General features: G+C 41.8%; 1 protein-coding gene across 2 annotated transcripts in view; it reads left to right on the forward strand.

Annotated features, from left to right (window-relative positions):
• DHRSX (dehydrogenase/reductase X-linked) overlaps positions 1–15992 on the forward strand; it is a 164482-nt gene that overhangs the window by 108726 nt on the left and 39764 nt on the right. For both annotated transcript variants that reach the window (XM_040661659.2, XM_046906088.1), the window contains exon 6: positions 11573–11780. In XM_040661659.2, coding sequence (XP_040517593.1) covers positions 11573–11780 — 208 coding nt within the window. The remainder of the gene's footprint in view (positions 1–11572; positions 11781–15992) is intronic.

The raw sequence follows: 15992 nt of genomic DNA on the forward strand, positions 1-15992 counted from the left end.
AATTGTAGGTTTCTTAGTATAATGTAGTACTTTGTTATTTCTTACCAATCTTGAAACTCTAGCGTTCTTGATTTCAAGAATATTTGCTTTCTAGTGTATGAGGTAGAGCCTTCAGGCCAGACATCTGGTCAGTGTATTTGTAGGCAGTCATATACTTCTAAGAGCCTGACCCAAAGTCTGTTGGGCCTGATAGAAAGTTTCTATCAGGTTTTGAAAATTGACTTTGTAGGGGCTCCATGATTTCTGAATCACACCATTGGAAAACTAATATGTTCCTCTCTGTCTTCACAGGACCAAGAATTCCATTATCAAAGACTGTATTGTTTTATTATTTTTAATGTAAAATCAACATGAACTGTTAAGTTGCATTTCCTTTCGCAATATATGAATATTAACTGTTTTAAGTTAAAATCTTTTAAATTGATTTATATAATCATGTCTCTATATTAGTGATCTGCCCACATCATATCTCCATGAATATTTATACTTTATTTATGTGACGGTATATGATTCTTGATGTGGGCTTTTGTGAGCCTAACAAAAACACGGTCATTCCAAGATGTACTGAGGAAAGTTCTAACGTTATACAATAATGCAAATTATGAAATTAACATTGAAATATTATTAAATATAAGTGATTTGGGATGAATTGCCACGTTAAGTAAATAGCCAATACTACATGATGAAATTCTGCATTTTCTGAGGTTGCTGGTGATTTAAGAAAGAAAAATGTATCTGCTCTCCATCACTTGCTTGGCTCAAGATCTAGTTGGAAATTAATTTAATGCCAAACTCCTGTGTTGCAAAATATTATCCCAGAGCAAGACACTCAGATCCCACAAGAACTTCAGTAAGGTTTAGGTATCCAACTGCTTCAGGCATTTTAAGAAGTCTGACACGAACATTCAGGGTTTTCAAAGGGGAGATTAGTGCACTGTACTCACCTCTTCTCTTTTTGTCATAGTTGATCTTAGCATATACATTTAACTTTCTAATTTCTAATTTGAAAGGAAAAATTTGGTTGAATGCACACATGATTTCAGCTGACTAATAAAAGCCTGTTGTTCCATTGCTTTGCTTTCTGCATCGGTAATGTGCGTGCTCAGCTCTTGTTTTTTTAAAATAAACAAAACATGTTAAAGATGCAAATATGGTATTGCATAAACGTCCTTTAAAAAACAATATGTGCTAGTGGTAAAAAGGGAAAAATTCTTGTAATACCAAAATATAATGCATTTTCTGAGAGGGGCGGGGGAAGGGGGGAAGTGAGAAAGAGGTTAGCTAAATAGCTGCAGAAGGATGGATACAGTACAAGCAGTTTAGAAAACTTAACCTGACAAAAGGTCAGAATAATGCATCTTCTGGTGCACTAATCTGCAACTGGTGTCATTTTTTGTAGGTTTGTTTTTGTTTTTTTTGTTTTGTTTTTTAAGAGCACTTAGCATATTACAGCATTACAGTAGTAGTCATTTTATACAGCCATTAAAACAGTATTAGTGTTAGGATTTATTGAAAATACTTCTATCTACATGAGGCTGCAAAAGGAACAGATGTAAACATTGTGTGAAATTCCATAAGCAGTAGTCACTGATTCAGATGAGAGATAGTTTTTCTAAATGGAATCAATCATTTTTTTTTCTGTGTGCTAGAAGAATTTCCAGATGTCCTTTAGATAATGCTTATACTTACGTGTTCTTTGCAGTACTTAATGACCTTAAACCCATGCGAGCTAACACCAAAATCACATCTTTAGCGACAACAGTATAGCTTCATTTACCAAATATAACATTGTTTAATTCATTAAAAATGACATAGCAGCTACCTTCTCTGTTGCAGTTTACCAAATGGTATGTAATTTTTCCTACAGAATAGAAGAAGACTGAAATGTAACTACATTTAGTGAATGTCTTGGCATGCACACAAACAGAAAAAAAAAAATAGAGATGTCAGTATATTATTAGCCAATTGCATGCAGATTACATTTAATACATTTTGGTTTGAAATCTATATGAGTCAATTTGAAATCAATAATCCTGAAGTAGTGAATAATTCAGAGGTTCATAATCTATAATTTGTACATCATCTGAGAGATCTCAGTCTCTTGACAGGATGCATAAGTCTCTCATCTTCCCTCTTTAGTGTCTACTGCAGAATAAAAGCTCTATCTGTAGGTAAGCTTGTGAAACACCAATATATTCCTTCGTGTTACCTACCCGCAGTTCAGCCATGTGGACTGTGGGTACAATCCCTTGCATTGAGCCATTTGCATGGAGTAGTCCCATGGATACTGTTGTGGTTGATCACACATAAAATTATTCTTGTGACTGAGTATTTGTAAGAACAAATCTTACAATTTAGAATAGACGTGAGATTTGAGGGTTAGGAATAAGGGAATATAACAGAAGTAAGCAATTTTGTAGGTTCTTATTTACTTACAGGTGTTATGGATTGGTTAGGTTTAAACATAATTACTTATGTTATAGCAGTGGGATCCAGAAAAGATCCTGTCCCACTGGATTAGGTAAGAGCCAGCTCCCATCTCTGTAGCAGCTACAGGCTGCTAAGACTTTAAAATGGAGAGAAGAGAAACCAACCCAGAGAAGTGGAAAATCACTGGGCAACTTTCCCTGAGGGAAAGTTAGTGAGGAGGATTGCTGTTGACTCCAGCGGAACTTGGATTTCACCAGAAATAATGCTTTTCCTCGGGTCATACAGGAGGCTATGGTGAACTCAGGAACTGGTCTCACATGAATCCTATTCCAGTGTCTTGATTGCAGCATCATTTTTCATCTCTGTGTTGCCTTGAAGACAAATTAGAGCAATATTTAATTGAAGATGAGGTGAAAGAGGAGAGAGAGGAGGACAGGCAGGCAGAACAGAAAGAAACAGAGGAGAATAAGCAGAAAGACAGCTGGTGCTTTGCCTGTATGTGGTGGGGGATAGTAGACATCATGGCAGAGCCGGGCCTTTGGGAGATGTTTAGAGCTGGAAAAGGTCATTTGAATTTGATTTAAAATGAATTTCCCGCAGATGATGGGAAAAGCTAGAAGGGTCATAAGAACAGTAAAATACAATATTAATTTGTTCTAGAAGCAGGGTTTTTTCGGAAGAAGAAGAAGCTCAGTGTAAGACTGATGGCATTTAGTGAGATTTCTCAGCAGTGGTATCTTTATTAGAGAGATGACTGGAAATTATGGGGAGGTTTGCTAATCACACTGCACTTCACAGGTGTTAGCTGCCTTAGGTACTGGAGGCAGCTTGCCTTGCCACACGTGTCACATCACTGTGATGATGTGACATTTTCAGCCACAGTCATCAGCTAGAGCTTTTGTTGTACTTGGATAGCATTGCTGTCTGCCACAACGATAAGTATCCTAGATAAAGATATCAGATTTCTTGTAAAAGGTTTATTTTTTATTTGAATTACTAATATGTCAGAAGAGCACCTTTGGGTTACTTCCGAGTGTCAGACTATAAGGATTTCATTCATTAAAATCTTGACTTTTGTTTGATGTTATCTCTGTCTTTCTAGTTATTTCCAAAGCTTTTTCTGTGTCTGGGATATCAAACGTTTTATGAAAAGGGAAATATCTCAGGCTCCATATGCTCCAGGTTCTTGACCCACTTGCTTTTATGTCCTGAATACGATTTTTTTATCAGTCGAAGACAGATACAAAATTCAGCTATTGATGGATTAGGAAACCCAACTGGTTCTGCTTAAGTGTTTGGGACATTTGCCACTGGCTTTTTTGAGAGGCAGGAATGTGCCATGGTTTATTCTAACCTAATCTTTTAATAGCTTTTGGGTAAAATATTTTTTACAAAAAATGCAAAACAAGGTATTGTAATTCTAGGAGAACTTTCTATTGAATGAAAAAGCTATGGTTGACTTTCCTATTTTCAGGTTGTGAGGGAGATAACTCACCATTGTGCCAACACAAATAACAAAACATTTACTGAACATATACTTAGGATTTTTATTTTTTTTTTCTAGCCAGAAATGATTACAAATGCTTGGATTTATTTTAGTGTAAAATCAAAACCTCACTTATGGATCATATTTTCTTTTTTAAACTGATACATCTTCTGGGGAACTAGTGTGCATTCTTGTATATTCTCTATGTTGTAGCATGACACTGAATCCAGAAGTGAATCTGAGTTCTTATAGCCAGTTTTCCGCTGAACCCCACAATGTTTGAGTTTTTGCTCTTATCATCCTTGAACAGGGACTGTCATCTCCTAGAATCAGAGAATCAGAGAATCATAGAATGGCCTGGGTTCAAAAGGACCACAATGACCATTGAGTTTCAACCCCGCTGCTATGTGCAGGGTCGCCAACCACCAGACCAGGCTGCCCAGAGCCACATCCAGCCTGGCCTTGAATGCCCCCAGGGCCCCCAGCCTCCTTGGGCAACCTGTTCCAGGGTGTCACCACCCTCTGTGTGAAAAATTTCCTCCTGATATATAACCTAAACCTCCCCTGTCTCAATTTAAAACCATTCCCCCTTGTCCTATCACTATCCACCCTCATAAACAGCTGTTCCCCCTCCTGTTTATATGCTCCCTTCAAGTACAGGAAGGCCACAATGAGGTCTCCCCGGAGCCTTCTCTTCTCCAAGCTAAACAAGCCCAGTTCCCTCAACCTTTCCTCATAGGAGAGGTGCTCCAGCCCTCTGATCATCTTAGTGGCTCTCCTCTGGACTGCATTTTTCTTTTTCTTTTATTTCCTTTAATGGGTGATAAACTAAAAACTTGTCTTTGCTGGAAATACACAATCATTTATCTCTGTTGGGCACAACCAATATTGTCCACTTCTCGCTTGTATATGAGTGCATGTGCACTATCAGCAGGCATTGCTCACTTTGCAGTTCCTCACCAGTTAGACCGATTTCTAATGTTTAGGCTAAAAGTTTTGTTGCCAGATATTTGCCTTAGGCTGATTTATTTTTATTTAGTATTTGTAATGCTAGATAAAAGAGTTTATCTGTTTCCCGGTAAGAGCAAGAAAAAACAGCTTGTTGATAAGAGCAAGAAAAAACATCTTTTTTTTTTTTTTATAGTATCAAAACTGATGGCAAGTTTCTTTAAAAAAGTTCTTCACATGTTATCATATTTTGGAATTGGGACTTCATTACTGGCAAGATGCTGCCTTTGTGTCAGAGATGGATGAACCTTTCACCACCAGTAGAGCATTCCCACACTGCATCAAAACAGAAACATGTTAAGTGTTCCAATGTGAAAACCATCTTTCACGTTCTAACAGCTAAAGATTTTGCCTGTACTAAGCATGTCCTGACTCAGGACTGTGCAGGTCTTGCCTTGATTCGTAGCTGAGGCACGGCTGTGGAGATGGGAGGTGGTTTCAGCACACTCCAGGCCTAAATGTCTCACAGACGTGGCTGATGAGCTGATGACCTTGAGTTGCTGCTGCCTATATCTCTCTGCACATGCTAGCTACTGCATGTTTAGATGTAAGGACAAAGCCAGTGGTGTGAAAAGGGGAGAAGCCCAGTCTGAATGCATTTGGGTCAAGACTGTAACTTGCAAGAGATTTATACAAGAAGCCAGGGTGTGGAGAAGTGAACTAGAAAAGTGTCAGCTGAGGATTTGAGGGTTTAGAGCAGTCAGACCAAGAGGTTAGAAAGGAGAGATGGCAGAAGAGTGAGTGAAGAGCAGGTGGGGAGATACTGCTATCAGATGAGAACCTTTGGGATGAAGGAAAACCCAGTGGCAGTACATTGGTGTTCTCCTGATTAAAAGACTTTTAAACTATGAATGTAGCATATATTACTCTATCAAGAAATACAAAGAAAGCAGGTAACAAGAGGGAATCTGGTATTGGTAGTGAGGATGAAGAGAAGCACTTTAATTGGGGCCTGATTATAATCTCTTTTGTCTAGCCTCTGACTGATCATATAACTTTTACAAATTAACTCCCAACTATCCCCATGTCAACACTGGTGGAAGCTGAGCCAGGGAAGGGGAGGCTGGTGGAACTTCTGGTCCCATAAGGAAACTGTCCCTGGACAGGAGGGAAGGGTGAGAGGTGTGTGAGTGGCAGCACAAGCAAGAGGCAAGGTGAGATCCTATGGGACCAGGCACAAAGGACCTAGGGTAGCTGGATAAGAACATTAGGGACAGTGAACTCACTGTTTGCAGGGAAGAAGAGAGGCAGTCTCTTTGCAGAAACTAATAAGGATGTCTGAGGCTGAACCTCTCCCCTTCCTGCTGCACACGTGCAGATTGATGTTGGGTCACCTGATGTTGGGATAGGGGAGGGAGCAGAACACAGGCAGGCACTTCTTCTGGGTGGTGACACACTGGAACAGGTTGCCCAGAGAGGCTTTGGATGCCCCATCCCTGGAGGCATTCAAGGCCAGGCTGGATGTGGCTCTGGGCAGCCTGGTCTAATGGTTGGCGACCCTGCACATGGCAGGGGGGTTGAAACAAGGTGATCAATGTGATCCTTTTCAACCCAGGCCATTCTATGATTGTATGATTCTATGTTTCTGGGAAGAGGCAAGGGAGACCAAACCTGCTGGGGACACCTCTGCTCTGCAGCCTAGGTCTCAGTCATAGCAGCAGTGAGCAAACCTGCTTTCAGTCCCCTCCTGGGTATGTCCATGCATGCACAAGACTATGTCCCACCGCTGAGGACAGACATGTCCTGGTATCTGAGGGTAAGGGCCCCTGGTGTGGACTCTTAAGTGCCACCTAGATCATTATGGTACAGCATAAAATTTAGGTGGTGGTGTTGTTTACTCCACTACAGCATATTTAGGAGAGAAGTAGAGTGTGCTGATGTATAGCTAGACAGATCCATTGGTAGAGCTTTTGGTGTATGCATGTGCAGCGCAGTGCGATTTGAGAACTCTGTTAGCGGGGAGGTTTGCCCTGTGTGCCTGCATTCATGGAGGGAAGAACATAAAACCGGTTTGTAGAAAGGGCTTTGCTCTTTCACTTGGAGTAACACTTTCTCTGCATTTTTCCCCTTGAGAATGTGTCTCCTGCAAACAGCAAGAATTAGGTAAATGTGGTTATATAAGTTCTTCCCCTGCTGTGAAGGCATCACTCATACAACTGATCTCTCATACTGCTGACCAGTCCTCTGGGTTGCTGGGAATAACAGGCCGGCATGTGGGGACGCTGTCTCCAAATGCAGCTCCGTGAGCTGTCTAGGGAGAAAGGCATTTTGATCTGCATCTGCAAGAGAGATTTTAAATCTTACCCGTGTTATCTTTCATTTATTTTAAGTGTTTTTGAGAGAAGTAGCTTTAAAACCTCCAAGTAGCTCACTGTAAATAAATCTTAACAAATGAAATACTTGTATTTCTAAATCTATAATAGAGTTGAAGGATGTTTTGTGCAGCTGGAGATACAGGAATTACAGCAGTGTTTACCTTCATCTGCAGCACAGGCAAGCATGATACAAATCTTCTTATATAATCCAATAAAAATGTGGTATGCCTGGGCAGTAATGCTTTCATCTCTCATAAACTTTTACTTTTTAGATTCATTATACTGCTAAAATCACATAAGGCTAGTTCACTGATGGATCCCAGATAGCTTCATTGGAAATCTTTATAGGCAGTCATGATAGGTGAATGATTGCAAAGACAGTTCTCTTGAGTTATATTCATTCTTTGAGAAACAATATCCTCCGTTCTCTGCTGCCTGCTCATTTGAATAAAATGATAGTTTTTTTTTTTAAGAAAATGTTATAGCTAATTAATTACAATTACAAATTGCAATACGTAAATAACTGTGGCACATTGAAATGGATTACTTTGTAATAAGAACAGTCACTCAGCATAGTTGCAAAATCATGTATCAGTGTGTCATTTTGGCAGTTTTCTACATGCATGCTGTCAGCCTCTTTCCTGAACATTTCAATAACAGCTAATCAATTGCAAAGCAACAGCTCATTCTTAGCTTATTTATTAATCCATTTCCTAATGCCATGCTCGTATCAGTGGCACTTTTTTTTTTTTTCTTTTTGTCTGAAAACAACCTAACTAAATCTGAGGAAAGAATATAAAGGAAGGTTATATCAGAACTGAGGTGTTTGGTATTAATAGCCTACATGTTGCCTCTTCAAACTTCACGCGCACTCTGAAAAGCCAAGGAGACTGACTAATGTTAGTTAAGACCAGGCCAGTATTTGGTAGTATTCTGCACTGGAGGAATAAGCAAAACCATTCTTAGTTCATAGTGAATAGGTAAGGTGGAAAAAAGAAGAAAAATACGTATAAAATACTATTGGATTAATTTGAAGAATTAAAAATAGAGGCAGCTTTCATTCTTTGAGTTACCTTTCAGGCCCTTGAGTAAAGCTGATGACGTTTCTGGACAAAGGAAAATCGATAGCATGCCACTTTTAGTACCTACTGAATGTTAGGTAGTTAATAATTAATAAATAAATAAACAAATAAAAGAAGCAGAATGTTTTTTGCTACACTTATAAGGTCTTTCCTTGTGTAGGAATAGCAGCCGAGTTCAGTTTTCTGTTGAGCATTGCTTTGCACACTCACTCTTAGTGAATTAAAATGGCTTCTCCTCAACTGAGAGAAAGTGCCTTCAAATTGCAGAGCACCATTTTTTGAAAGCCTTGATATGAACCATGTCAAAGATGTTTTAAAAAATCTCTGTCTTTCAAAGATTTTATTAGTTTAATAGTATTTGATGAGCTCTTGAAGAGAAAAAGGGGATTGTACCAGCAGCAAACCCAAGCGAGAGTGGTTGTGCTTGTTCAAGCACTTGACCACATTTCTGCTCAGGGGAGTCTGTACAGGGTAGGTCCAGTGGGAGCAGTGGTGCCCTGCGCAGCCATTGCTTGCTGGCTGTGACTTGCACCATGGAAAGTTTAGGTTGGATATTAGGAACAACTTCTTCTCAAAAAAAGTGATGAGGCATTGGCATAGGCTGCCCAGGGAGGTGGTAGAGTCACTGTCCCTGGAAGTGTTCAAGAAACATGTAGATGTGGCACTGAGGGACATGGTTAGTGGGCATGGTGGTGTTGGGTTGATGGTTGGAGTAAATGATCTTGAAGGTCTTCTCCAACCCTAATGATTCAATGATTCTGTGGTGCAGCTGAACAGCTGTAGCAGCCACCTGCAGCATTTCTCTCTGGACAAATTCCTCTATCCCTCCATCCAACTCTGCCAGCAGAAATTTGTATGCTTACTGGAAGGCCTTATAGTGACCCAAAGCTCAGGGAGACCAAGAGGCAGCACTTGGGGATCACATTTGCTTTGCTGTGTGAGGGCTGCTTATTGTTCTTTTCCTGTCTTTGACTTCCACTTCATCTGTGTTGCTGCTAATATACGTCTTGCAAACTGTTCCCCTCCTCTTCCAAGTTTTAGAGCTTTGGAAGGCAGAATGGGCCCCAGAGAGATGCAAATCATTTCCTTGTACCAGCCCCACTACTCACAGATGCAGTGCTGCTCCCATCCGCCCTGCAGCAGCTCATGCCAAGCTCCATCTCTGCTAAAACTCACACTGCAGCCGGCCGAGACTTTGGTTCCCTCCCAACCTTTCCCTCTTTTCCACATCCCAGAAAACCTTCACATCAGTGTTTAGTCCAAGACTTTTCCAGATGTCATTGTATGCTGCATATGCAGGTTTTGAAGGAAAAGGAAGTGCTTTTTGTTCTATGGCTATGTGAGCCGCTGCACTATGCATCAGAATAAGTGCTGCTGAGGAATGAGAATACAGCGGGACACCCAGACAGACAGCCTCTAATTTGTGTCTCTCCATTATTAAAGATGAGATTTGTCATGCAGAGACACCGCATCCGGTGACTGGGTTTTCCCATCATTCTGAGGGACTTGGGAAAGTGGCTGTGATGATAGAGATAACACCAGTCAGAGCTTGCGTTGAGGCCAGGCGTGTAATCTGCACTGTGTTTCTCTCATTCATTTCATCAGCCAGCAGAGTGGAGGAAGGGCTTTGTTCATGCGTGCTGTGTTGCACCCAAACCTTTCACTTGTTTTCTTTCCATTCCAGGCCTATCTATCCAGGCCCTCTCCTTCCTTCCCGTCACTTACTCGCTCTGTTTCTCCAGTTGTCTTACGCTCCCTTCCTCACTTGCATTTTCTTTTCCATCTTCTATGTTTTATGTATTTCCTTTATGTCCTTTCACCATTTAATTTTCCCCATCTTTCATGCTTATTCTCTCCCCTGACTGTATAATGCAGCACAATAGCATGGCTAATCTCCACTCCTACAAAATGCTCTTCTTTTGCTCTGGACTGCACTTCCTCGCAGTGCCAGCAATTTTTGACATGTGTGCCCATTAAGCAGCTGGCAGTCCATAGGTGAATCTACAGGTGAAACTATAGGTATTAACAATGCTAAAGAGATCTTGAAAGTACAACCTGTTCAGCCTGAGCCGCAATGGCAAAGCAAAGCTGTCTGATGGTTGAATCCTCTTAAAGAAGGAGAGATGCAGACAGACAGCATGACTAATTTTAAGAGGGAATTTAATATGCCATCATCGGTCTGATGTAAAGCAGTGGTAAGTTAAAGGGTTTTTAATGGGCACATGAAGTAGTGTGAGGATGAAGCTGAGATCCTTTTATGTCTGTGAGCAGAGGAGGCCATTCTGCTGTATCACCGTCGTGTGCATTAGTGAGAAGATAAATGGCCTGCAGCATTATTCTCTATGAACCACTTGTATCTGCATTTATATTACAGAAGTCAGGTCCACTCGTGTGATAATTAAATTTTAATAAAATAAGAATCATTTATAACATTAAAATCCACTTTATAATTGAGTGAGATAGCTAACCCCCACACAGCTTCAGTACACAGTACAGTTCACACATTAGCTCAAGATTTTCTGCAGAATGCTGAAATCAACATCGCATGTGAGGGATGTGGATGCTTATTTTAAGCACTGAGTTAGAAAATTGTGGTTTCTAGAAATATATGCAAAACTATTGCCAAAATAAGCATTCAGAAAGTTGTTTCAATATGCAGCTGCGTATAAACACAGTAATTAATATATACTGGGTAAATTTACAGCATCTTTTCTCACTCACAGCAGTGAGATTGAAGTTGCAGATTTCAGACAAAGACTCGACAGATCTTTAAACTGCAGCCAGGGCTCAGCAGAAAGCTGTCTGGGAGAGTAGATCTGCTGCTTGGCTCGGTCTTGTCTCTACTCCTATGAGCTCTTCAATGGAAGGAGCGTTGTTGGGATCACCCTCCTCTTCCAGGTGGAATTATTACTGTTGCAGACCTGCAGTGTTGAATTCTGGCGTGCCAGCAGAGGGTTAAATCAGCTTTTGATGTTTTCAGAACACTTTCACACATTTCATTTATCCCTGCAGTCCTGCAGGTAGGGAGGGAGAGAGCCATTCTACCCGATTTCTGGCTAAAGGAACGCGAGTGGGGATTTTGACATTTTTCTCAGCAGAAATCAGTTAGTGTCAGCTTTACACCTCACATGCCATCAGCAGTCATTCACTGCTCTAAATGCCATGTTTATCTTGTGCAGCAGGAGATCCGTGCTCCTTCTGTCTAGCTTCCCCTCTGAAATAAATCAACTGTTTTTCCCTCTCTCCTCCAGCTGGGGTGATGCTGGTCCCTGAAAGGCAGACAGAGGATGGCTTTGAGGTGCACTTCGGCTTGAACTACTTGGGACACTTCCTGCTGACTAACCTCCTCTTGGATACGCTGAAGCAATCAGGAACGCACAGTCACAGCGCTAGGATCGTCACTGTCTCATCAGCCACCCATTATGTAGGCAAATTGCACCTGGACGACTTACAAAGCAGGTACCAATCCATGTTGGGTACTCACTGATTTGCAGGAAGAGCATGCAGATTAAATTGTGGGGGTTTTAGCACTGATTTTTTTGGTTTTGTTTTGTTTTTAATTAGCAGTGCTTCTCAAGCAATTGCTTACAACTTGAGCAAAGCTTGCAGTCTCTTATTATGAACCTTGAAACCTTGCTTTCTTCCCAGTGCTCGCACTGCAGCAATGGCTGTGGTGCAGTCTGGACTCCTCACTGCCTAATCATGGAGGTGGAATAAGCAGGATGTCTTAAAATGGCTGGGGTAGATGCTGACAGGCTTCATCATCACGTGAGTTCTCTCCTGGACTGAGCAGATGCAGAGCCCTCATCCTGCCCCCAGAAGGGTGCAGCCATGCCTGTGGCTGCCCACCTGGGGCTGACTGAGTATGGGGCTGTGAGAGAACCATGCGGCTGGGCTAGACTGTGGCAGGGCTGCCTGGCTACACCTGCCTGCCTGCCTGCCTGTCTCACAGCTTCCCCCAGCCCACACCCTGTCTGCTGCTTTTTTCTGCTGGGCATCCCTGCCAGCTGGCACCTGATGCATCCCACTCCATCCTCACATCCCTCGCTCTTCATCACCTGGTCCGCCTCCTGGTCACCCTTCTCCAGCCTCCCCCACCATCCTCCTCAGCCCACACAAGCTGGCTGAGGTGTAGTTCTGCAGTTGCTCTAGATATCTCTGTTCATTGCAGGAGAATTTGAGTAGATGACATTTAAAGATCCCTTCCACCTCAATGGATTCTATGCCCAAGCCACACTTCTTGCCTGTGTCACCCTCTCACTTTTCTGAGGGAACAGAGAACAGGGAGGTCATTGAGATTCCAGCACTTTGCCTGTGGCCTAGCAAGGTCCACGGAGCTGCGTGGCGATATTCTTCCCAACTACTTTCAGGTAGGGAAACTGTGAGTTAATATCTATGGGATGTTGGTAACATGAGGAAGACATCAAATGATGTGGTAGATATCTCTGTGCAGAATTATTTCACAAACTGAGAAATGAGGAGGATAATTGGGACGATACATTTTATGATTGCCACATGCAATCACATCTGGAAGTGATGTGCTGATCTGACCTGACCTAAGATCAGATCTCTCTTCTGATAGATTTCAAAGAGTTGCTACTTGCACAAAGCAACCCTGGATTTTGCGTCATCTCCCTGCAGAAATTCTGTCTCAGTCCTTTGACAAGGATTTCAGCAAGACTGTAGAGGCACCTGGCCCGAGGTTTCATTTTAGGACAAAGACTGAAATTAGAGGGCCGGGCTGTTTTCACTGCACACGTTTTACATATGAATGCTGCATTAAGCATGTCAAACTTTGTGTTAGACTTCTGATTACATACTACAGCATCAGTTTTATTACAAGCACATTTCTTAAACTCTGCAGGGTTGTAGCAGTTTAATCTCTTGCTTGTAAAACAACGGCAGGAAATTATCCTTACTCTTCACTTGATGTATATATTCATCATTTCTGATGTGCATGTGTTGAATGGAACCACGCAAGGGAACTAAGGGGGAGTGTAATTAGTATTTCTTTGGGGTAAAGTGCAGAATGCAAAATTAAACGTGGTTGTTCCATGGCTCTAGATAACAGTAGTTTCTTTTATTATAGCAAAGCCTTGTACTGTGCCTCTTTAGACTAGGATCATCCTTATCTGTGATTCATTATTATTAACTCATATTATAAAGGAACCGGAGATGTTTTAATTAGAAAAATTCAGGCTGAGCATGAACATGACCAATCTTACGAACAGAAAAAAAAGACACAGCAGTGAGATTTGCAGCTTTTCTGCCAAGTCCTTCCCTTCTGAAATTCAGACACAGAGGAGGACAGACTCTGGCTAATTTTGTGCCCCCTTTCCCATGTGGGTGCGTTCAGTGCATCGAGGGAGGCAGCAATACCTGCTCCCCCAGGCATCAGGCACCCCAGTGACTTCCAGAAAGGACTGTGAACTCAGCTCCAAATCTCTTCTTTGTTCGGGTGGAAGAAGACACTCCTGTTGTTTTTAACCTAGCTGTTGATATGCCCCTGTGTGGGTGAATAGTTTGCTATCTCATAAGTGGTCCTGCTGCACTCAGTGAGATTGCTGGTGCATTCAGGTACAGGTCTACAGCATGAGTGAGTGGTTTGGCAGCCCTGGAGGGCTGTTGCAGAGTGCCAAGGCATCGCTGACACTGTGAAGCCTTGGAGACGCCTTGTGATTTAGAGTAGCATTTAGGAACTCTGATGGATGCAGTAAGGACATCCATGTCAAGCACTGTAATATGACAGCATCCCATGGACTGACACAGTTTTCCAGTGATGGCATTCCTCATTTTTGTATCCTTTTAAATGCAAAATCTTCCTTAAAAAAACTTGTACTGGCTTTTCCTTATCTTGACTTGTACTTATTGGCTGTAGTTCATTTCGTAACTTGGGACTATGTTTCTTGATTGATGGGGAGTCCTAACCTTGCAGGAAGGCAGCCAAACAATTTGAAGTCATTTATTCACATTGGAGAAAGGGAGCTATACTCTGTGTTGGAGAAATTACCAGTAGCAGCAGACTGAATTGTTTACCATACTCTTGTCCCATTATTTCTAGATCTTGGTTGGGCTAGTGTCCAAACTGGAGGTGAGTAATGGTGGCGGAGGAGGGATCTATCCATCATATATGGCAGAGAAGGAAAGGCAGAAGGACTTTTAACATGAAAGAGAAAGTAAACTGTGGTGCAGTTCTCTGCTTTACCACAGATTTTCTGTGCAGTCGTTCTCCCACTCAGGAGACTCTGGGTTGACAGTCACAGTTGTGACCATTGCTCCCAACTTGCCTTGCTTTTGCTTGCTGCTCAGAATTCTGGTCTGAAGCCAGAAGTCATCTGTATCACAGTAACCACAGGGCCACATCAAAACAAATAATTGTCAAAACGTCTTACCCGGGAACAGAATTAAAGGCAGCTTTTGCTATTCTGTTCCTTGTTCCCTCTTTTGTTTGCATTCTGCCATCTTACCAGTCTCATTTATCCTGTGTTTTCTCCTTTCAGCTCCTTTTTGGTGGGAGTATTATTTTAAGTGTTGCTTGATTTTTCTTGCACACTGCATTATTTTTCTTCCTTTCTTATCCCTTCATGCTTGCCTGCTTGATCTCTGAGTTTGCAGTTTCACTTTCACCTGTATCTTTTCAGCTTTTTTTTTCTCTCCGCTGCCTTTTCCCTCTCTGTCTCATTTTTTCCTCTTCTTTCTTCATCTTATTTCTGCTCAACAGATCATTTACGACTCTCCATTTCTTATCATCTCCCCACAGCCCCAGTTCCGTTTCTCCCTGTGTCATTTTCCCTCCTTCCCACCCATCCTCTTCCCACACACACCAGTGAAAGAGACACAGCATGGGTACATCAAGGCAGGACAGAGCTTGTTCCAAACTGGCAGGGCATAGGTTGTTTCATGTGTGTTATTGGAAATGCAAACGCACAAGAGCAATGACTGTTCTCCCAGTTCTCTTGCGGAAGGTTATACGAAGAACATCAAACACCTTTGTGGTCTTTTAGATCCAGACCATTTTGAACAGAAATCACATGAGTTGACAAGGGCATCCCTAAGGCAAATCATTCCCCTTCATCCCTACTTCGAACACTGCTTTTTTCGAGGAGGTGAAAGTTTAACAGAAAAGCTATCTGCAAGCATTTCAGCAGTGGTGATCTGAGCAATTGCATGCTGACATTTTGCACCACAACAGTGGAACAGCTTAGCTGTTATGTCCTTTTCTCCCCCTTTGCCTACTTAAAATGCTTTCTAAAGCAAGAAAAGAAAAAAGTATGGCCATGACAGAATATGGCCTTCCAAGTTCAGAAAACATTTGAAGAATGTTGTTCCATCCCCTCCGTTTGAGGTAGGCTTGAACAGAGCACAGGAGTTCAGGGTGCTCTTACCAGGCTAGGAAGGAAGGCACTCTTTCAAGTATTCTACCTACCAAAGTAAGAAGGATCTTCTGGAAAATGGACAAAAAAAGACCTTACTCCCTTTCCCAGGCTGTTGGTCATACTTGAACATGCACCCTTTCCCAGGGATTAGCATCTCTGTGTGTTCTGTCTAGCTCTTTCTCCATGACTAACGATTCCTTTCATCATCTTCTCTTTTTGCATGCCAAATAGGCTCTGTAATGCTGTGAATCATAAATTTATGAACTCCCCAGCCATAGTAGTACAGCTACTTTTC

This window comes from Gallus gallus, chromosome 1 (genome assembly GCF_016699485.2).
Source record: "Gallus gallus isolate bGalGal1 chromosome 1, bGalGal1.mat.broiler.GRCg7b, whole genome shotgun sequence".
NCBI classification, from domain to species: Eukaryota; Metazoa; Chordata; class Aves; order Galliformes; family Phasianidae; genus Gallus; species Gallus gallus.